Here is a 22086-nt window from a genome sequence, read left to right as displayed (position 1 = left end):
CTCAAATCAATTATGAGAGCAGTTCACTTCAGAAGAGGTCATAAGCTGACTTGGCAGTGAAGTCAGTTGGACTATTTAGTGAGAGTAAAATACTAGGTTCCAGAAGGATTTTGTTACTCGATACATCCAAGTTATGGTTTCTGTTTAAGATATCAGATCAGTTTATCAGTGTGATTAGATTTGTTCCAATACATCTGGACAAATATGAGTCGTTCCTTTCACATTTACAACGTACACATGCAAACTACCTTGACTCCTTATTTCCACATAAATAAGGAAGTAATATCATAGGGCCTTATTGGTGAGTCAGTCTATACCAGCAGGCAATAAACTGTCCCTTTTAAATCCCTAATACTGTACCTGAGTGTCTGAGTGTGGTCAGGCTCTCTGAGTACCTCTCTGCACAATGTGAGCCAGATAACCGGTCTACCCTGCTGAGCAGTAATCCTGGAGCCCGACCACGAGGTATGAGTTATGTGAGAGGTATTTTGGCCCCAATCTTCAGTAGCATCGGTAACCTTGAGTAACTGCGTCCTCCTTTTTCTCTCTTCCTCTTCATCTGAAATCCAAAATTTCACAAATGACCTGCATTAGCCATCCAGACAAGTGCATCCAGACAAGCCATCACATTCCAAGCTGCCACGCTGCCTGCTGCACTATGGCTTACTGTCTTGCGGAATTCCCTCGAGGTGCAAGAGCAACATTTGCTTTGATTTGGAGATCACTAGACTTTTAGTAGCATCAGAATGGAAATACAAAGGCCTTTTATGGGGTTTTCAGTATTCTTCTACTACTGCAAAAACATATGTATATTTTTTTTAATGACAACAGTTTCTCTACAATGCATATTTTGATAGGGTTCTGATAACTGCATCAGTCCCTTTACTTTTATCAAGCAAAAGGATATGTTTATCTTTCTCCCTCATCCTATGAAGCTTTAGTGGGGGGTGGGGAATCTGCATTTTACCCCCTAATTGACCTTTCACAATGGGCCAACTTCCTATTGACAACATGTGTCAATCATGTTTGCCGTAAGAATAAATTGTTTTGTGCTCTTAGCGAGGAGATGCGCATAATTTGATAAGGATCTTCATCATTACTCCTACAATAGCCTTACTTTAAAACTAATGGACCATCAGCATAGAACTCCAGCTGTTGAACTTTGTTTATTCTGTCATGCAAAGAATCTTATTGAGGGGTTGTTCCCCCCCACTTGTGATAAGTCAATCACCCACGATGCAGCTATTATGCAGTGACATTACCTTAACTATCTCAGACTCCTCTCAATGCCCATGGCCAGAACCCACAAAGGCTGTCAACTGTGACAAAGGCACCGCTTGACTCTCTAAAGTAGAACATGACTAGCAGGCTACACTCCCCCAGCGTTACCTGACAAAAAGCAGCTATGGTTGTTATTTCTAAAAACAAATATTTATTAAAGATAGGCTTTTTCTTTCCCCCTTGAACATAGCAGAGGTTTTTCAACCTGATCATTTTTCATGTATATACACTTACTAAGATGTTATGGCCTAGAGGAGATCCCGTGTTTAGTTAGCAGTCACTGATGACAGATGTTCAGAAACATACATGTTAGCTCTGCTCTACAAAATGCCCTTTCATGGGGATACATGTACATGTATGTGAGATTATGTATTTAAACACTGTTGAATTGAGATGGATTGTTTTTAAAGACCCATGGAAGACTCTTTTTCTTGGGCCCTGAAAGTCCAAATATTTAGTCTCTCTATTGTTAAAACATGTGTAACCGCAATCAAAGTGCTCCTTGTTTTGAAGTTCATGGAACATGAACATGAGTCAGTCCATATCTATCTAGCTTAGCAATGTGTTGATGACAATAACTTCCACTGGAGGAAGGCCTATAATCTAATTTGAATGTATTTTATTGTTTTATTTGATGTTACAACCAGCACATTTACATTGTAAATGATTTTGGTGTTCTGTAGACTTGCTTTCTCATACACCTTGCAAGCCACTTCACAAATGTATTGCCTAATTCTATAATCAAAAGGAATTAGATAGCCAGCCTTTTCACACATGATAAATTCACGTAAACTACAATAAAGTTACATAACATCAAACCTGCCTGTACTTCAATTTGATGTAAGTCTGTTTAGACTTAACATGTGTATCATTAGAAAATGTCCAAACTCATTTAACGTCACATAAACTTATCTTGGTGTAAAGTAATTTTGCATGTTTAGTCTTGGCTGTACTCTGAGCTGGTTTTAGGTTGCTGCTACCTGGCTCCATGTATGTGGAACAGACCAGTCTCAGAATGTTTTCAGCTTCTGTCGATACAGTCAGGCACATCACTCCTGACAGACGGGAGACATCCCAAATGGCACCCTATTCCCTACATAGTGCACTTCTTTTGAACAGAGCCCTATGGGCACTAGTCATAGGTAATGGACTATATATAGGGAATAGGGTGCCATTATGGATTGCAGCCAGGGAGTTCAGCGCTCTCATTCGTCTGAGTGAAGCCATGTCTGGAGTGGAGAGAAGGGGAAAAAATCCCTCCCCTTCACCCCAGTCTTAAATACCTGGGGTTTGTTTTAGCAACCCCTACTATGTGCAAACTGTAGTTAGGTGCCTTCGCCTTATAAATCTGTCTATGGTGCAGCACTGCTAGACAGACATAGTGTCAGCATAATCCTTGTTAAGACATCACAGTTTAATGGAAATTAATAATATCTCAAATACTTGGTAAACCTTCTCATCAAGGGCATTGACCGTTCTATGATGATCCTGGAAATTGGAATTGTACTATCAATGAAAGACTTAAAACCTGACATAAAAGTAACTAAATGTGGCTGTAATTGTAGTTAAATTCCAATCACAAACCATTCAGCCTTACTGGGTAATACAGTAGGCTACATGGAGTAGATTAGATAAACAATATGTTGTTCACATTGCAAAAAAAACGAAACAATTCTCCAGGGAATATTTTTTAAAGGCCTGCTTACATAGTATGACTGCAAAACAACATATATTAAATCAAATTCTCAAAATGTGTATTTAGCAAAATGGTATAGCATACAACATTACTCCTCTTATTTTATAATGCAACATATTGTGTGGCAATGAAGACCATGGCCTCTGTGATTTATAATCTAGTTGCATTTATTTTAGGCTATTATTATTTTTTAAAGCTCCCAGTTTTCCCGAACAAAGGAAAGATCTAGGCTAAGTCTTGTTTACTGGGACCAGCGGGACCAGGGGGGTCATTGTTATGTGTGAAGTGCTACTTTGTTTTCTAATCATGAGTGTTTAATTGGCTTTTGACATTAACAAGACAATGGCATGCAAATTAATGCACATTTGAAATTGGTAGATTTCACAGGTCTTGTCGTAGTCATATCAAATGGAAAGCTGTAAAAAAAAAGAAAAAGTGGACTAACATGCAGATAAACAAATTTACTATAACAAGATCTAATTAGATCTAAGTAAACTGAATTAATATTTCATTGAACAATTGTCCCTTCTTCACCTCATATGAATTTACATTTTGAATGTGTGACATTATATAGGTTAAAATCAATATTCAACACTATTGGTCTGACTTAATTGTGTTTTCAGATATGCTATATTTCACCAAGTTAAAACTTTGACTTAAAACTTTTGAACGTTTTTCGATTGATTTAATATATTTATTGAGCTGCGCATACTGTATTTCCGCATATTGACGCTGTAACTAAATAGTGTTTGTAGTCAAATATAAATGATCTACAATTCTCCAAATAACTGTCCAAAATGATCCATAAATGTACTGTGCATGATAGCTGTCAAGTGATTACGAGCTGCCGTTTGACCAAGCACTAAATTATTTCAACCATTTAATTATTTTTTTGTTTGGTGTGAAGGCAACTTGTTTGTTTTGACAAAGAAAAAAAAGGCTAATGAAGGGGGTAGGGAACGTTAAGCCGTGTTTTACGCAGTGAGTAATTGAGCACATTGATTGACGTGTGAGTGCCAAAAGGCGCAGACCCTTTCCGATTGGCCGACGCGCACTTCACAATCTCCTCTTGTTTCCAAGCTGCGCTACTCTAGACAGTTATCTTTGCAGGCGCTTGTGTGAGTCAGTAGCAGCAGAAGGGAACAGAACAGCGGGGCTGCAACAAGAAGGCAGGAGTGGAGTTACACTGAAACCTGAAACTTTCAACTCAGAGAGCATTTATCAACTGGACTCTTTGCGCTTTTCTCCATTTTATTTTTCTCTTGAAGCAGGTCTGTTCTATTCTACAGTGAAAGCTTCATTGTGAGCTGCATTTTACTTTTATTCTGCAGACTCTCCTCTGTTGTTAACAATGAGGTCCATTGAACCATTGTGCCGTTGGAGAATCATCCCTCTGGCTTTGACCATGGCACTGGTGTCTGTGAGCAAAGCCTCTGAGTATGAATACCTGAGCTGGAAATCGGACATGTACAATGGTGGCCGCAGCTATGGCAAGCCTCCTCAGTGTGTGGATATCCCAGAGGACCTGAGGCTGTGTCACAACGTGGGCTACAACCAGATGCTGCTGCCTAACCTACTGGAGCATGAGACTATGGCTGAGGTGAAGCAGCAGGCGGGCAGCTGGGTGCCCCTGGTGCATAAGAGCTGCCACCCGGGTACCCAGGTGTTCCTCTGCTCCCTGTTTGCCCCAGTGTGCCTGGAGCGCCCCATATACCCCTGCCGCTGGCTGTGTGAGGCTGTACGGGACGGCTGCACCCCTATCATGGAGTCGTTCGGCTTCCCCTGGCCTGAGATGCTCACCTGCGACAAGTTTCCTCAGGACGAAGTCTGCATTGCCATGACTGCACCCAATGCCACTGAAGCCACAAAACCCACAGGTAAGGCTATACCTACCTACCTACCTACCTACCAACCTACCTACCTACCTACCTACCTACCTACCTACCTACCTACCTACCTACCTACCTACCTACCTACCTACCTGCAGGCAGTATGCCTGCCATAATATCTAGAATTATAGAATTACATATAGAATCCCATGTCACCAAGTGCCAGTCATGTTTCCATGTGCTAGTCTGGTACCAGATCTGAAACTGAGCCATTGCTTGTCGCAATATGTAAAAAGCTGAGGTGTTGGCTAGGAGTTTGTCATCTGTATTGTTGAATGTACATTATGTTCTTCACTTGGAAGCAGTTTTTATTACAATTGATAAAACATGTGATGTATTTTGTGGATGAAGCATGATAATCTGTAATAATCATGATCAAATATCTGTATTTTTTTTTACCATGTATTGCGGAATAGGGCAGGCTCAACAGTATCCTATGGAGCACGCTCAACATAGTATGCTATAGGGCAGGCTCAACATAGTATCCTATAGGGCAGGCTCAACATAGTGTCCTATAGGGCAGGTTCAACATAGTGTCCTATAGGGCAGGCTCAACATAGTATCCTATAGGGCAGGCTCAACATAGTATCCTATAGGGCAGGCTCAACATAGTGTCCTATAGGGCAGGCTCAACATAGTGTCCTATAGGGCATACTCAACATAGTGTCCTATAGGGCAGGCTCAACATAGTGTCCTATAGGGCAGGCTCAACATAGTATCCTATAGGGCAGGCTCAACATAGTGTCCTATAGGGCAGGCTCAACATAGTGTCCTATAGGGCAGCTCAATAGAGCTGCAGTACTTGACTGAGATAACAAACAGTCACTACTTTGACATAGTGTGAGAATCGACACCCATGCAGTTCTTCAGGCAGCAGAATGTTGTTTCAGGGGTTTGTTGATGTCAAACCTGATGCAAATGAACCATTCCCAACCTTTTGGGGTAATTTTTCCCATGACTGCTTTGATTACCTCTAGATTAGATTATCTAAAAAAAATGTAAGAGCGAGATAGCAAAACCTTTATTTAGTTATTTGAGAGCACGAACAAGACTACGCTGTCTTTACCAAGAGAGAACCTCTCTTTGTATCAAACGTTAAGTTGCTTGCTATTGACAAAGAGAAGTGATGTTGTAATTAATATTGTAGCCTAATACTCCTTTAACAGATGGTAGCAATTTATTTCAAGGTGAAATTTATGAACTGGGAGGCAGTCCAACCACATAACTAATACATCCATTAATTACCATTTTATATTGACGTCTTAACTACTGGCCTCTTCCTTTAACCCCCCCCCCCAAAAAAAGTCACCAGACAGAAACAACATATATAGTTTAATTTGAATAGCAGAAACAAACGTATACGAATTATGAAAGAGTGAATACCAGAGCGACAATGATGAGGAGAGAAAAAAAAAACAGACTATCAATTCTGCTAATGTAATATACTGTGTTTCAAGGCTACAGTGAACTCCCACAGACATCAGGTCCTTGATGCCTGTCTGCCTATCTGCCTGCAGGGATACTTGGCTCGAGACTGCCACAATCTCACTGGGATTGCGTCCCAACCCTATTTCCTAGTGCACTAATTTTCACCAGGACACATAGGGCTCTGGTTAAAAGTAGTGCACTATATAGGAAATATGGCACCATTTGGGATGCAACCACAGTTTCTGGACTGAGTTATGTTCAGAAGGACTAGAACTACCTACAGATGTAGGATCTTCATTTGATCACTATGTTGTTGCTGATAATTTTCCTGTACAGAAAATGTTAACTTGTCGTGTATTCAAGGTTTAAAAAGGTTTCTAAAGTTTGTAATTTCCACTTTAAAATGTTAGACTTGATTTGCCCCAACGAAAAAAATGTCCAGTCATTATAATCCACATTATAATTTACATTACCTGTTGCTTCAGGATAATTTTCCTGCTGTAGCAAACTGGCTAAAATTAAGATCCTACATCTGTAACAGCTTGGGGCTAACAATAAGTCAGACATGTTTGTATATAAAAAAACATTGAAACATGAGACAACACTTTACATGTTGTGTTTATATTTTTGTTCAGTGTAAATGCTGCAGCCTTTCACAATCAAAGGACAAGTTTTGTCTAAAATTATTGTTTCTGTCACGGGTTGTAATATTTTATTGCCATGTCAGTGTCCCTGGCAGGAACTAGTAGAATCTCTCTTGGAGCGAGTTGGAAAGGCTGCTCTGCTCTGTTCTAGAGGTGTCCCAGAAGGGGAAGTACAGCCACCTCCTGCAGATTTCTCATAAATTAAAAAGGACTTTCCATCATCAACCTCCTTACATTTTGATCTGCGTTGTATATGCAGGCTTCAAAACAACGTTAGCTTAGTGCTAAAACATTTGCTATATTCTGAACATGAATAGCTCCGTCTTACAGCGAACTGATATGGTGACTGGTGACTTTCCAGGTCAGCACCCGATGAAGAGGTCTTTATCGCTCTGTGGTGCTGCAGTTACACAGCACTTACTGTAGATCTGAGGTAGTCCCTCTGTAACTGGGACGTGTTGGGCCGAGGGGGGACAACATGGTGGTGTGTGTGGGCAGGAGCCCAGCAGCCTGAGAAAAGGCTCCTCTTGGAGCTCGGGGACCACACAGAGATCCACATGCTGTGCCCCAAATGGCACCCTATTCCCTATGTAGTGTACTACTTTTAATTAGGACCCATAGGGCTCTGGTCAAAAGTAGTGCACTACATAGGGAATAGAGTGCCATTTGGAGACACAGACTCCAGAGGTCACCTGTTGTCATATGTGTCAGCACTTCCGATAAATAAATCAGAAAGTGTTTGCCCAGTCAGAAGCCCAGCAGGCCACAGAGTCGGTCTTGTTTTAACCCCACTCTTCTCATTACAGGGCCGTTAATGTCTGTGTTGTTCTGCATCTTCATCACTGTTGACTGACAGGAACCTAAAACCCCCGGGAAAATATGTGCTTTTTATTGATGTACGGGGGGGGGTGCATTTGCATGAATAAACCATCAAATCAAAATTAGGTTAGAAAGTCATGTATTTTGATGTAAGTTATTTAAAGATCCTCTCCACTGCTGACTGCTAAACAAGTATGAAGCTAGTAACAATAGATTTAGAGTATTCTTTTTTTTTAAAATTGAAAATATAGCCCCTTTGACTCTGTAAACAGTGCTTATTTTCACAAGTGCTTTCCACCTGGGTGTAACTTTCGTAAGCGTTTGTCAAACACACGTAATAGCCAACTGGCAATCACAAAATAACAGGATAAGTGTGTGTAAATATGTATTTATATTTTACAGATGGTAAAACTCACAGTACTCCAAATGTTGTTTTGGGGTTTAGAGCCAAGTTTTGCTAAGCTGTTTAAGAAAGAACAGAACAGTTATTTAATTATTGAAACAATATAATTTTCATTAAATATTCACGAATGTCACTTGACAAAAACCCTATATAGCAAAAAAAAAAAAAAGGCATTTCTGTCCATTGTTGGCCACTACGCAGTTAGAACCGTTCCTTATTTTTAATCATGTCAAAACATTCTAAAATGTTCATATGGAACTTGGCTCCTGTAACTAAAAATACAAGAACATGAAAGCCTGAGTGGAAGACTTTCCAGTTTCAGTCAGTCTTCCCTGTCTTCACAGTCAGTAATGTACCTTCTATAAAAGTCTCAGGTACACGTAACAGTTCATGTGTGTGCATGCGTGTACACACATGCATTTCCACATGCTTTTACAGTAAAACAGGCCTCCAGGACAGATTGACTCTGTTAGCATAGACTCCGAAGAGATCAAAACTAACCACCAAATAACAATGGAATGATAGTCAGTCTTGGATATTGAGAAGACTACTGATATCCCCTATCATTTCATAAATCTAGCCTATAATGAGCAGCATTGTGTCCTGGAGGCCATAGTTATGACCTGCTATAAAAGCACATGACATTCCAACTGAGGTCAGGTCGGTCAGTTATGAGTTTTACTGTCAAACAAGAACAAACGTCATTGGAGTTTGGATGAATACGTTTGAGGGGAAAAACACCAGAGCAACTGACAACAGAGTGTACTCAGCACCTCTGACCAGAATGTCAGGTGTCATCTTCACATACTGTAGGTGTTCACATAAGATTTCATCTGCAAGGTTGATTTGAAGCACAGGCAGGGAGATAGGTGGTAAAAGATCAAAAGTGTTACTACCATGGGAAGTGAGCTGATGTTGAGGTAAATAGAGGTGTGAACGATGCTATAATCTGTTAGGGATTCAGTTACTGGCAGCCGTTGTTCCCTTCAGTTTGAATAGTGATTTTAGGGAGAGAAAAAAACTTTCACTGGTTGAAAAATTCCAGGAACTTTCCCCAAATTCACAGTTCATCCAGAAATTCTGGATGGTGGATACCGGATTTCTTGCTTATTCCCTTCTGATTTAGGGAATCTTCACAGGATTTCTTGGAGTTTTCGGAAAGTTACAGGAATTTTGCAACCCTACTCTTGATCCATTTGATCATGGCTGTTACTTGGTTGATTATTGTGACAGTGCTGCATGTCCTGCCCTCTGAAAAGACTTTCTCCTCCCTCCCTTCCACAGGTTACTCCCCCATCTGTCCCCCATGTGACAACGAAATGAAAACAGACATCATTCTAGAGCACATGTGTGCCAGCGAGTTTGGTAAGCGTCTCCTAACCCTAACACTACCATTTTCATTCAGTTTGTTAAGCATTTCCTAAAAATACAGAAGAAGAGGCATATACACACGCGCACACTCACTCACACACAGCATGTTTTCCTATGGGCTACTATACCTATTGATTGTGTTAGCCAACACAAGAGGTTGCACTCTCCATGGCATAGAAGCCTATACAAATGGAACCACATACAATGGAGAACTACAGTATGTCTATACCTATAGCTCTGGAATTTGCCCCAGATCTAATGAGCCCTCCTTCCCACCTTTGGTCTGCAGCCCCTCAACGTACATTGTAAGATCTTTCCAAAAGCAAGCTTTGAAAAGTTATTAAAGTGACACTCTTGCCAATAGGATTTCTTATTTACATGCATTCCCTGACTCTTGCCATGCTGGTTACAGTAATGAGCTTGGTGATTTATTCCAGCTATAGATGATGTTCCATAGCACCGCACAGTCTTCTCTTTGTACGATCTTAAAAGTGTGGTCTTTAGTGGGTTTATTAAGTCTATTGGAAAGAAAAGCCTCTGAAAAGAAAAGCAATTTACTGTAGATTAACAATTAGAAAATAATAAAAATGGGTCAGTCCCACAATAATTATCATGGTTAGTTTAGAGGATCATGGATTTAGTTCAAACTGACTGTATATTTACAATGTGCAATCTAGATCCATAATTATTATGCATACTTCTATGTCAAAAATATATACATGGTTCTACATATCTACGCATACCTCTGTCTGTATCCTCCTGACTGGTTGTTCTTTTTTTTTATAAACTAAATATTCTTCTCTGCATATCTGCTAAAATTTGGGTAAAAGATTGAAAGGAATGTGAATCTTATTCAGTACATTTAGTTATTGCTTTAGTTATTACCAACCTTGGCAGCAGGCATGCCAGCTAAGATAGTTAGACAGGCTAGCAAATCTAACTTGATAGCCTGAAATGGATTCTTGGTAGCTAGTTATGAGGTTCGGAGATTCGGAACCTATCTGCACTAGCTAAAAGCCAACTTTATGAAATTGCTAGGTGACTAGTAGTATTACAGAGAAACAAATATATAAATGCAGTGCCTTCGGAAAGTATTCAGACCCCTTGACTTTTTCCACATTTTGTTATGTTACAGCCTTAATCTAAAATTGATTAAATAAATAAAAATCCTCAGCAATCTACACACAATACCCCATAATAGCAAAGTGAAAACAGGTTTCTAGACATTTTTGCAAATGTATTAAAAATATAAACAGAAATAACTTATTTACATAAGTATTCAGACTCGAACTTGAGCTCAGGTGCATCCTGTTTCCATTGAGATGTTTCTACAACTTGATTGGTGTCCACCTGTGGTCAATTCAATTGATTGGACTTGATTTGGAAAGGCACACATCTGTATATTTAAAGGTCCCACAGCTGACAGGTCATGTCAGAGCAAAAACCAAGCCAAGATGTCGAATTAATTGTCCGTAGAGCGCCGAGACAGTATTGTGTCAAGGCAAAGATCTGGGGAAGGGTACCAAAATAGTATTGAAGGTCCCCAAGAACACAGTGGCCTCCATCGTTCTTAAATGGAAGAAGATTGGAACCCCAAAGACTCTTCCTAGAGCTGGCCGTCCGGCCAAACTGAGCAATCGGGGAAGAAGGGCCTTAGTCAGGGAGGTGACCAAGAACCCGATGGTCACTCTGACAGAACTCTAGAGTTCCTCTGTGAAGATGGGAGAACCTTTCAGAAGGACAACAATCTCTGCAGCACCCCACCAATCAGGCCTTTATGGTAGAGTGGCCAGAGAATCCACTCTTCAGTAAAAGGCACATGACAGCCTGCTTGGAGTTTACCAAAAGGCACATAAAGACTCTCAGACCATGAGAAACAAGATTCTCTGGTCTGATGAAACCAAGATTGAACTCTTTGGCCAGAATGCAAAGCTTTACATCTGGAGGAAACCTGGTATCAAACCTGGTATCATGCCCCTATACCCCTATGGGCACGATACCTTTGGATATATTGTGTATGTATGACCATAAACTCACTGTTCAAGCACATTTTCAGTAAAGAAATGTTTCATGTTCCATCGATTTGCACAATTTTATGCTTGTTCGATGATACAATATTTTAAATAAACTCCTTGGTCAGTCACACATCATGGTCGAAAAAAGAGATATGTCTTTCATTATCAGAGAATTTATATAGCTTTGACAAACATTTCACCATGTCTACTATCTGACAGTACTCAGGGTAATTGTTCTTTCTGAGTATAACAATGCTGGGATTAGTGTGTGAAATTGAAAACATTTACAATTTGTATACTCCTGGGGATCATTCCTTCAGACATAATGGATTGATCTACCAACTGACCACCAAGTAAACGAATGTGAACGATCTAGAGAAAAATCTCCTCTTGGGGGTTACTACTACCAATTGACCTTGTTTTTTTGGCCATGTGCTTGATTCTCACAAAGTTACATATAGACTGGAAAAAGTTACTGCCTTAATCCGCTAGAAAAACAGAGCTTTGGAGTTTGTATTACTCCTTTAAAAGCTAATATTCTGTAACTAATGAATTGGAGCCCTAAAGTCTTTATTTAGGAGGTATTTAAAGGAGGTGTCAGCAGGGTTGCAAGTTAAAGCTTAATTCCTATTGGTCCAAATCTCAGTCTCTGTCACAGGGGACTGATGTCACATGTATGGGAATGTCTTTCTGCTTGTCTGGTGGCTTGACAGCCCATCCCATCCACAGTGTGCCAATGCAGTGTAGCAACAACTTAGAATGTTTTGTTTTTCTATGCAATTAAAATGCATTGATAGTTTCTCGCATGCAGGGACACTGTTCATTCAGCACACCTTGAAGCAGTGATTGTATGCAAATAGAATAGAGTGCACACGTTTATGTGATGCTGTGCCTTATTTTAAATCGGTAGAAGCTGGCCTCCAAGTTTTTGGTGGTTTCCAAATCCATTCCAACCGCCAGACCTTGGGAAGACGGACTTTCTGCACATCTTCTTTCAAAGTTGTTCTCAGGGAAAGCTAATACCCAAAGTTATGTGCAGCATTTTAAATTAATTGTCCCATTCTTACACTGTAATGATGAGCCTCACTTTTCTGTTCTCAGAAACTTCCCTGGTTTGCCAAATGAAAGTGGCACGTTGGTCTGTTTCATCTCTGATTAAGACAGATGTTGTTTTGTTTCCTTGTCATAATGTCTTTAAAGCTTGACGTCTGAGCTTATCCAGGCAGGCTGAGCATGGCCTTTGACAATGACTGTTAAATTAGACTTTTATTGCATCCATTAGACCCAATCACTGCAGGAGTGGCCCACAAAGGGAGAGTCCCAACTCCCATGAGAAAAAAAGGGGCTGTGTCCAAAATTACTCCCTATTCCCTATATAGTGCACTATTTTTGACCAGGGCTCATATGGTTCTGGTCAAAAGTAGTTCACTATGTAGGGACTAGAGTGCGATTTGGGATAGAGCCAGGGGCTGCTCTGCTTGCTGTGTGGCAATGCCATGGGCTATAGTGGTGGGTTTGCTTTGCTGTACCAGTTGGGCAACATGTAAACAAGACATGTTTATGCTAGATATTCTAATTGGCTAAAGAAATGAGAGAAGAGGTTTCTAAAATGGCTGCCACAGGTTAATCAATAACTGAAGCATAACCTATGCTTTTAGCTTGACACAATATTTGGTTATGTTTTTTTATGAAGCAGTACTGTTGAGCAAATTCTATTATTTTACATTGTAGTGGTGCAAAAATGTGAGTCAATATTTGTCTGAAAGGTTTCTCTTCTTATTTTGTCCTAAATCTCATGCAAGAATGGGCTTAACTCAAAAACAACTATTATATGGTGTGAAAGAACTGTCATTAATGTTGTGAGAGGAGAGAGAAAAGGGTGAAATGTGAAAGCAATTATGACATGATTTTATAAAGATCCGTTTTTACCTCAACAAAGCATCTGGTCACATGACTCATGAGCCAATCTATTGTTATGCTTTCATTACAGCACTTTTGGTCAGACCAAAATGAGTCAGAGATAATAGATAATAGATAAGATAAGATAAGTAAAGAGCACTACTCTAGACTTTCACTATGCAATATCCTGCCTACTTTGCAAGCAAGAGATGCTGAATGTACTTTTTATCACTAATATTCACATGGGTATATAGACATACATTTACATGTACAGTTTAACTGTAGCAGCAATGGCATAATCTTAGTCAAAATTCACCTATACCAGGCCTAACATCAGACTGTGTGCTTGAAAGGCTACCTCAGTCAGGGCAGTTAGCTGGAGGAATCTGTGACTTACATAGAAGTCAGTTTTATTCATCTGCGGAGACTAATCATGTCAGAAATTTGCCTCCGCTGGCACAGAATTAGCATTTTTTTCACTCACTAAAACGCTCAGTTCCTGGAAAGATCTCATTGCGAAAGGTCTGTTCTCATTTAACAGAACCCATGTTAACAGAATCCAGTGTGAAACCCATACGGAAAAAAATACATATACAGTGCTTTCAGAAAGTATTCATACCCCTCGACTTATTCCACATTTTTTTGAGTTAAAGCTTGAATTCAAAACATATCAAATATTTTTTTTGCTAACATATCTACACACAATACCCCGTAAGTGAAAACATGCTTTTAGGCATTTTAGAAAATATATTGAAAATGAAATACAGAAATATCTTATTTACATAAGTATTCACACCCAAATCAATACTTTGTAGAAGCATCTTTGGCTGCAATTACAGCTGTGAGTCTTCGTGGGTACATCTCTAAGAGCTTTCCACACCTGGATTGTGCAACCTTTGCCCATTATTATTTTCACATTTCTTCAAGCTCTGTCAAATTGGTTGTTGATCATTGCTAGACAACCATTTTCAGGTCTTGCCAGAGATTTTCAAGTAGATTTTAGTCAAAACTGCAACTAAGGAATATTCACTGTCTTCTTAGTAAGAAACTCCAGTGTAGATTTGGCTTAGTGTTTTAGGTTATTGTCCTGATGAAATGTGAATTCATCTCCTAGTGTCTGGTGGAAAGCAGACTGAACCAGGTTTTGCTCCCAGATTTTGCCTGTGCTTAGCTCCATTTCTTTTCTATTTTATCCTGAAAAACTCCCCAGTCCTTAACGATTAGAAGCATACCCATAACATGATGCAGCTACCACTATGCTTGAAAGTATGAAGAGTATAACTCAGTAATGTGTTGTATTGGGTTTGCCCCAAACATAACACCTTTGTATTCAGGACACAAAGCAAATTGCTTTGACAAATGTTTTGCAGTATTACTTTAGTGCTTTGGTGCAAACAGGGTGCAAGTTTTGGAATATTTTTATTATGTACAGACTTCCTCCTTTTCACTCTGTTAATTAAGTTGGTATTGCAGAGTAACTACAATGTATTTGATCCATCCTCAGTTTTCTCCTATCAAGCCATTCAACTCTGTAACTGTTTTAAAGTCACCATTGGTTTTCTTCGTCTCCGGCAACTGAGTTAGGAAGGACACCTGTATTTCTGTAGTGACTGGCTGTATTGATACACCATTCAAAGTGTAATTAATAACTGCACCATGCTCAAATGGATATTCAATGTCTGAGTTTGTCTTTGTGGTTGAATCTGTATTTGAAATTAACTGCTCGACTGAGGGACCTTACAGACAATTGTATGCGTGGGATACAGAGATGAGGTAGTCATTAAAAAAAATAATGTTAAACACTATTATTGCACACAGAGTGAGTCCATTTAACTTATTATGTGACTTGTTAAGCAACTTTGTACTCCTGAACTTATTTAGGCTTGCCATAGCAAAGGGGTTGAATACTTATTGACTCAAGACATTTCAGATTTTCATTTTTTATTAATTTGTAAAATGTCAATGTTTTTTGCCCGCACTACAGACAGCTATATCGGTCCACTAATAAAGGACTAGTAAAGGACCAGTGCACTACTTTTGAGAGAGAAAGAAACCAATTTTTTTTCTTTGTATTATTCAAATATTCCGATTTTTCAGGAGGTGCTGCAGCACCCTCAGCACCCCTACTTCTCGGAGCTATGCTGTTACGTGAACTGAATTCTCATTTTAATATGTTAAAACTATTCATTTTTAAATATGTATTGCAAAAGAAACATCTAAAAGTAATAGTGTAAAAGCAGGTGAGCTGGTTCTACTCTTTTTGGCCATTTTCTGGTGTTTTGTGTTGAAAAACTGTACAATTATATATATTTTTTAATGAATCTTACGTTCAATCGCCCCTCCCTGTTGCACACAACAAGCTTCCTTTCCCCCTGTCACACGGGGATTCATGGCTGATTTAACTACTAATTACCAGCTGGAGAGCCGTTACTAATGCTCCATAAGACAGCTAACCATTCGCTGTAGAGCCGTATACTACTACTCATTGGAAGCACACGACGTAGACCTACACTTTGAGCGTTGTACAATGTATAGTATTTTAACCTCTTGAGATTGGAAAACACGTTTTTGTTTTTAATGAAGTTGAACATGTGCTCTTTATGACAGAATAAACAAATTAGGTGAAATCAAAAGTATATATATTTTTTCTAAAGGGAAGAGAGGCTTATTACTATTGTGTGCCATTGTTTGAAGTCATGAATAATAGCTTCCTTCCCAATCTCACAATCACATTTTGACATTCTCAGGCAAGTTTATCTAAATAAAGTTGGAATATTTTAAGGCGAAAGCTTTTCATGCTTTTTGGTTGGATACAGGACAATCTGGCAGAGAAAGTATACATGTGTTTGTAAAAGACATGGAGGAATAGAAATGTGCTGTTTTTTAAGTAGAAAGGTTGTTTCTTGAAAGTCTGCTTGACCATATGCACTGTACAGTGACCCAAGTTTTTGTTTATCTCTGAATAACTGAACTGTATTTTTAGCTTCGGTCCAATTAAAGAGTGAATATAAAGACAAACAGCAAAATCCACAGTTCAGTTAACCAAACGTTATGTGTTGGGTGATCATGATCAACCATGAGGAAATTAACATATTTCAAATACAATTGGAGATAGCCATCTAGCTAGCTAAACTCTTCCCAGTCCCTTGTTCCTCAGATATCCTGATTAATATATTTCTAAACATCAGTGCTGTCTACTCTGCTGATGGTTTTATGGTACATCCCACTCAACACTTTGTTCCCAACATGATTTATCTCCATACTTAAACTTTTATTACCACAGCTCTTTGTTACACAACTCCAGAACACTTATATTCAAACCCACCATGCCCTACTTCTGACAGCTGGCTTTCACTCTGGTGGTATAGGTAATTGCACCATCCATTCCTCCCCATACTAATGGAAAAAAACGAAAGTACAGCAGCCCCGGCCCTGATCTAGACTGATCAGGGCCCATACAAGCCAGGTGAAAAGGAGTGAACTATGTAAGGAATAGAGTGTAATTTGGGACGTAGACATTGGCTCATGGGGCAGACAGGTTCCATGGTTGTGAATGGCCGAGGGCTGTGTTATTCCATGGTTGTGAATGGGCCCATGCCCAACTTACCCGCTCCTGCTGGGTTTATGACACCATCTTAGCTGTCTGAAAGCCTGTCTCTAAACCAGAAGATGCAATCAGGTCAAGGGTCAGGGACAAAGGTTACAGCCTAGATGCCCACAAACTTTACAGCATAGCCGATTGATAGAGAGTTTGAGTGCTTCAATTTGTCCAAACCTGAGACCAACGACAGATGGAGATAACATTGAAGATAGAATGAGAGATGAAGTGCAGTGTTTATGCAGTGTTTCCTATTTTCTCTCTGGTAACTTTGAATGCTTGATAAATTATTGTAACGCTCGTGTCAGATGATAGTTTGGGGTGAATAGTTTACCGAAACAGGGGCCCAGAATATTAGATTAAATAGTAACATGAATTCTAGTATAACTGCCCCGAAGGCACTACTGATCAATGACTGAGCCTTTCTCCTGAGCAGTTAAAACCATAACCTACCTGGTCAGACACTGTGCTGTACACTTTGGCCAGGGAGATATGCACACAAGCAACACAAGGTGCAAAGAAAGTTCAGCACAGAGTTTAAGCTGGATTTATCCAGATAAAGTGGTTTCAGGGGTGGGCTAGACCTTATCTTTTATGACTCGCCAATTATGAAAGCTGCCAATTTTGATTTCATTTAACACTAAGCCCTCCTCACAGAGACTTTTCATGGACCAGAGATGGAGGATAAAGGTCCTAATCCCGACCATGTGCACTGTTAATACCTGGAAAACCACTGGGACTGTTCTTTTTCTAACACTTTAATTGGCAATGGGAAGATAGAGGGGCAATAGATGAACCCTAAAACATGGTACCTATAGTTCATGTAGAAGCCTATTACGAGTTCAGATATAGTAGTCTATATTAGCTATTGAATGCATTTTATGGTGCATATTATGGTGCATTTTAAGTAGGGGCCTATTTAGAGTTCAGATATATAGTAGTAGCCTATATTTCCTACACCAGTCTTTACCCCTATCTGTAAGCTACACTGATAATAATGTATGTTGTTTTCGTTAAGTATTCTTATTTTTTTATCAGATTATCAAAGACAGATCAGTCAGCACCACATCTCGATCAGCAGCCAATTTACCAAGTGCAGGAGCAAATCCCTGTATTAAAAGATCACAAGATGGTCATTAATCCTGCCCGTAGATCAATTGAGGGGAATCACAGCAATGTGCCATACATTCCCCTTATTGCCATGCACTGAAGTCACCTGCACTCATGCAGTAGCCTGCTTTACTGTGTGGGGAGATGAAGAGGTAGGCCTATACCCATAGAGGCTGAGTCTACATTTTATTTATTTAACTAGGCAAGTCAGTTAAGAACAAATTCTTATTTACAATGACAGCCTACCCCGGGACTCCCAATCACCGCCAGTTGTGATACAGCCTGGAATTGAACTAGGGTCTGTAATGACACCTCTAGCACTGAGATACAGTGCCTTAGACCGCTGTGCCATTCGGGAGCCCAAATGTCACTCTATGTGCCCTGGTCAAAAGTCGTGCACTATACAGGGAATAGGGTGCCATTTGAGATACATGAATAGATGCTGAGATTTGGACCACCATGGGGTTGACTCGTGCACCATTTCAGAAGGGGAGGTGGAGGAAACAAAGAGATTAGCAGGTTAAATAGAGTTTAGTGAAAGATCAGACAGATTAAGCGAAATCAGAGACCCGGTGTGGGATTTGGAGAGATAAAAGTACAAAAAAAAATAAAAAAGATTATTGAGACATTTGGTGGGTGTAAAATTGTGGCAATACATGGCCACATATCAAGAAATGATGAAAGGCAAGGTTACAATGTATTACAGCATCAAATGTTTCACTTTCTTTCAGTGACAATCAGTGGTGATATTGCAGTGGTTGTAGTGGTATTGAACATAAGGGTAGGGTTAGGGTTGCAACGTTCCAGCAGCTTTCCCAAAATGTCCAGGTCTTCCAGAAAACCTGGTTGGAAGATTCCTAGAATCGTAAGTAATAAGCAGGAAATCTGGAATCTTCCAACCAATCTTCCAACCTTGAACCATTGTGAATTTAGAATAATTTTTCAATTCTATGTGTTGCATTTTACAAATATTTGAAGATCATTCATCTCCCTCAATACATCTCAAGTCTAGCTCAGGGAGTAGGGATCCTTCACTAAAACCAATGAGCTTAGATAGGGGGTACTTAAGGGAACAAAACCCCGGTCCCTGTTACATCTGGAGGGGCACAGGGGAATTTGAACATTCCTGTCCATTGAACGTATTTGTATTTATTTAACTAGGCAAGTCAGTTAAGGACAAATTCTTATTTTACAATGACGGCCTACCTCGGCCAAACCCTCCCATAACCACACTAGGCCACTTGTTCATCCGCCTATGGGACTCCCGATCACAGCCAGTTTTGATACAGCCCAGGATCAAACCAGGGTATGTAGTGACGCCTCTTGCACTGAGACGCAGTGCCTTAGACCGCTGCGCCACTCGGGAGCCCAATGAAAAGAATAGCCAATGTAGACAGATCAGTTTCCCATAGAGATGGGATATGTTACACATTTTCAAATCGTATGACATGTTATTAATTCTAGCTAGCTGGCTAACATTAGCTATGCTATGGGTTAGGTTTAAGGTTAGGGTTGAGGTTAGGAGTCAGGTTAAAGGGTTAAGGTTAGGGAAAGTTTATCAAAAAGGGTTATGGTTAGGGTAAGGGTTAGATAAAAGGGTTAGGGTTAGGGGAAGGGTTAGCTAAGATGCTAAGTAGTTACTACTTTTTAGCTACTTTGTAAGTAGTTGAAAAGTTGCTAAAATTGTCCGTAATGAGATTCAAACTCGCAACCTTTGGGTTGCTAGACGTTCGTGTGATAGGGTTAGGGGAAGGGTTAGCTAACATCCCAACCGTCTAGCAAAGTGGCTAGACGGTTGCTAGACGTTTGTGCCATACGCCTACCCATCCACTCCGACTAACCACTCTACTTTCGTTCTTGCCTTAAGTAACCATCTGTCTTATGTACCCATACATAACATATCATACTAATTTGATTGTCCCGGATTTACATTTACTATGTTACGTCTAGTCTATGAGACCAGGCTGCTTTCTTTAATGGTCCTTGGTGTCTGGGGCCTAGCTATCTAACCACTGATAACCTCTGCTCTGCCACCCAACCTTTCGGCTTGCTGTCTTGTCACAGAGCCCCTGGCCCTTGCACAATGCGTACACAGGGATTATATGATTGTCATTCTGTTCTGACATTAAATATTAACATGGCTAAAAAGAAAAGTGCCTCAGGCTAACCCTAGATATGATTCAACATTCTGAGCTAGCCCACAAGCTAAGTATTTACCGTAACATATAAAAGAATAGACATGTTAATGTTTTTAACAACGCCTTCTTTATTTTGACGTCTATTTGATTGTAGCCATCAAGACCAAGATCAAGGAGGTGAGACGGGAAGGAATGGACCGCAAGGTGATTCTGCAGAAAAGGAAGAAGCCGTTGAAACTGGGCCACCTGAAGAAGAAAGACCTAAAGAATCTGGTTCTGTACCTGAAGAACGGAGCCGACTGCCCCTGCCAGCAGCTGGACAACCTGGGCAACACCTACCTGATCATGGGCCGCAAGGTGGACAAGCAGTTCCTCCTGACGGGCATCCACAAGTGGGACAAGTCCAGCAAAGAGTTCAAAAAGGCCATCAAGAAACTCAAGACCCACAAGTGTCCAGCTTTCGAGAATGTCTTCAAATAATCAGACCAAGCCTTTCTAGAAGCATCTCATCATCATGCTACAGAAGAACTTGCACAACCAAACAACCCACCTTTGTTTAGCTTTTTATTGTTTTTGTTTATACATCTATATATATCTCTTTGTATATTTACAGACCTGCTTTGAATTTCCTGTCGTCCATTTTCCAGTTAAGCAGTGTGATCATTGAGACCCGGTGGGTTTCCAGTTATCTGAAAAAGTAAATGACACTGCACCCCCTCCTCCTGTACTGAAAGCGTTTCCACTTTTGTATGTAGATATTTGTGTTACACACTCCCTGAATGTGCAGTAAAAAGACCACAATTCAGTGAGTTCTGCTGAAATGAATGGACTTGCTCCTAATTGCTCTGAACATGTATTAGTAGATCATAGAATTTACAATTAGATCATATTGAATCGATCATACAGAATCAACAATTACTTGTATTTTAGCTTTAAAAGCCACATCATAGATAAGGTCATTGAATAACTTGTTGACAATAGTATGATAGTGTGTTTTCACCGGATTGTCTCATCCAAATAATGACTGCACTACAGTTGATTTTAAGAATTTCATCCTCTCTTCAGTTGCCTCTTTTGTTTCACATTTTCTTTGACTTGAAAAAGATATATACATATGTTAATCCAATCAATTCCAGTACATCAACTGCATCATCTGAGTCAAAATAACTTAATAATGGTACAAGTGTATGGAATGTACTTTGATGCAGTATGCATTGTTCAGTATTTCAATTCAAATGCAAATCAGTTTCTTGAGTGGTTGCTCCGGTATATAGTAGAATAATGAAATCCCTTGCATTTGTATATGATGTCAGATAATATTTGACCAAAGTTTTGTTTGTTTTTCGTTAATGCAGTCTTAAATTGCTACCCCTCTAGATTGACGTTCATTAAGTTTGTGACAACTTTGTGTAGCCTCACATTTTGAAAGTGCTAACAGTGGATTGACAAATCTGTATTTTGATTGTTTCGTTCAGTATTGCTGATCCATCTTAGCACTATCACGTTCAATGACTGAAAATGTGAATTCCTGCAGTGTATTTCTGCCCCTTGTTATGTACATACACATTTTACATAAATATAGAAAACAATGAAGAGTTGTCTGGAATCTTTTTTCCATTTCACATTGTGTGACCTATACCATTTTTGTAGAGATATCACTCCCAGTCTTGTTTGCTCTCAGTCAGTTGAAGGAAGTACCAAGTGTGGCTTGAATTACAATGATACCCATGGCTTATGCTCATACACCACAGAAATAAAATGGGTAAGCACATTCAGGGCACGGTACTACACAGTT

The 22086-nt window shown here is 39.7% G+C and overlaps 1 protein-coding gene across 1 annotated transcript; it reads left to right on the top strand.

Annotated features, from left to right (window-relative positions):
- The first annotated feature begins 4027 nt into the window (after nucleotides 1–4027).
- Nucleotides 4028–21884, top strand: LOC139411094 (secreted frizzled-related protein 1a). Its single transcript, XM_071156941.1, has 3 exons — nucleotides 4028–4854; nucleotides 9445–9525; nucleotides 20446–21884. The coding sequence occupies exons 1-3, from the start codon at nucleotides 4329–4331 to the stop codon at nucleotides 20769–20771; spliced, it is 933 nt and encodes a 310-aa protein (XP_071013042.1). The 5' UTR covers nucleotides 4028–4328; the 3' UTR covers nucleotides 20772–21884.
- The last annotated feature ends 202 nt before the right edge of the window (nucleotides 21885–22086 follow it).

The sequence above is a fragment of the Oncorhynchus clarkii genome, chromosome 6, assembly GCF_045791955.1.
Source record: "Oncorhynchus clarkii lewisi isolate Uvic-CL-2024 chromosome 6, UVic_Ocla_1.0, whole genome shotgun sequence".
NCBI classification, from domain to species: domain Eukaryota; kingdom Metazoa; phylum Chordata; class Actinopteri; order Salmoniformes; family Salmonidae; genus Oncorhynchus; species Oncorhynchus clarkii.
This window is presented reverse-complemented; position numbering and strand designations above follow the sequence as displayed.

Excerpts from the sequence above, each read along its gene's own strand:
- LOC139411094 (XM_071156941.1), top strand. The coding sequence starts at position 4,329 with ATGAGGTCCATTGAACCATTGTGCCGTTGGAGAATCATCCCTCTGGCT. Across the intron at positions 4,855-9,444 it reads TGAAGCCACAAAACCCACAG|GTTACTCCCCCATCTGTCCC; the intron begins GTAAGGCTATAC and ends TCCCTTCCACAG. Across the intron at positions 9,526-20,445 it reads CATGTGTGCCAGCGAGTTTG|CCATCAAGACCAAGATCAAG; the intron begins GTAAGCGTCTCC and ends ATTTGATTGTAG.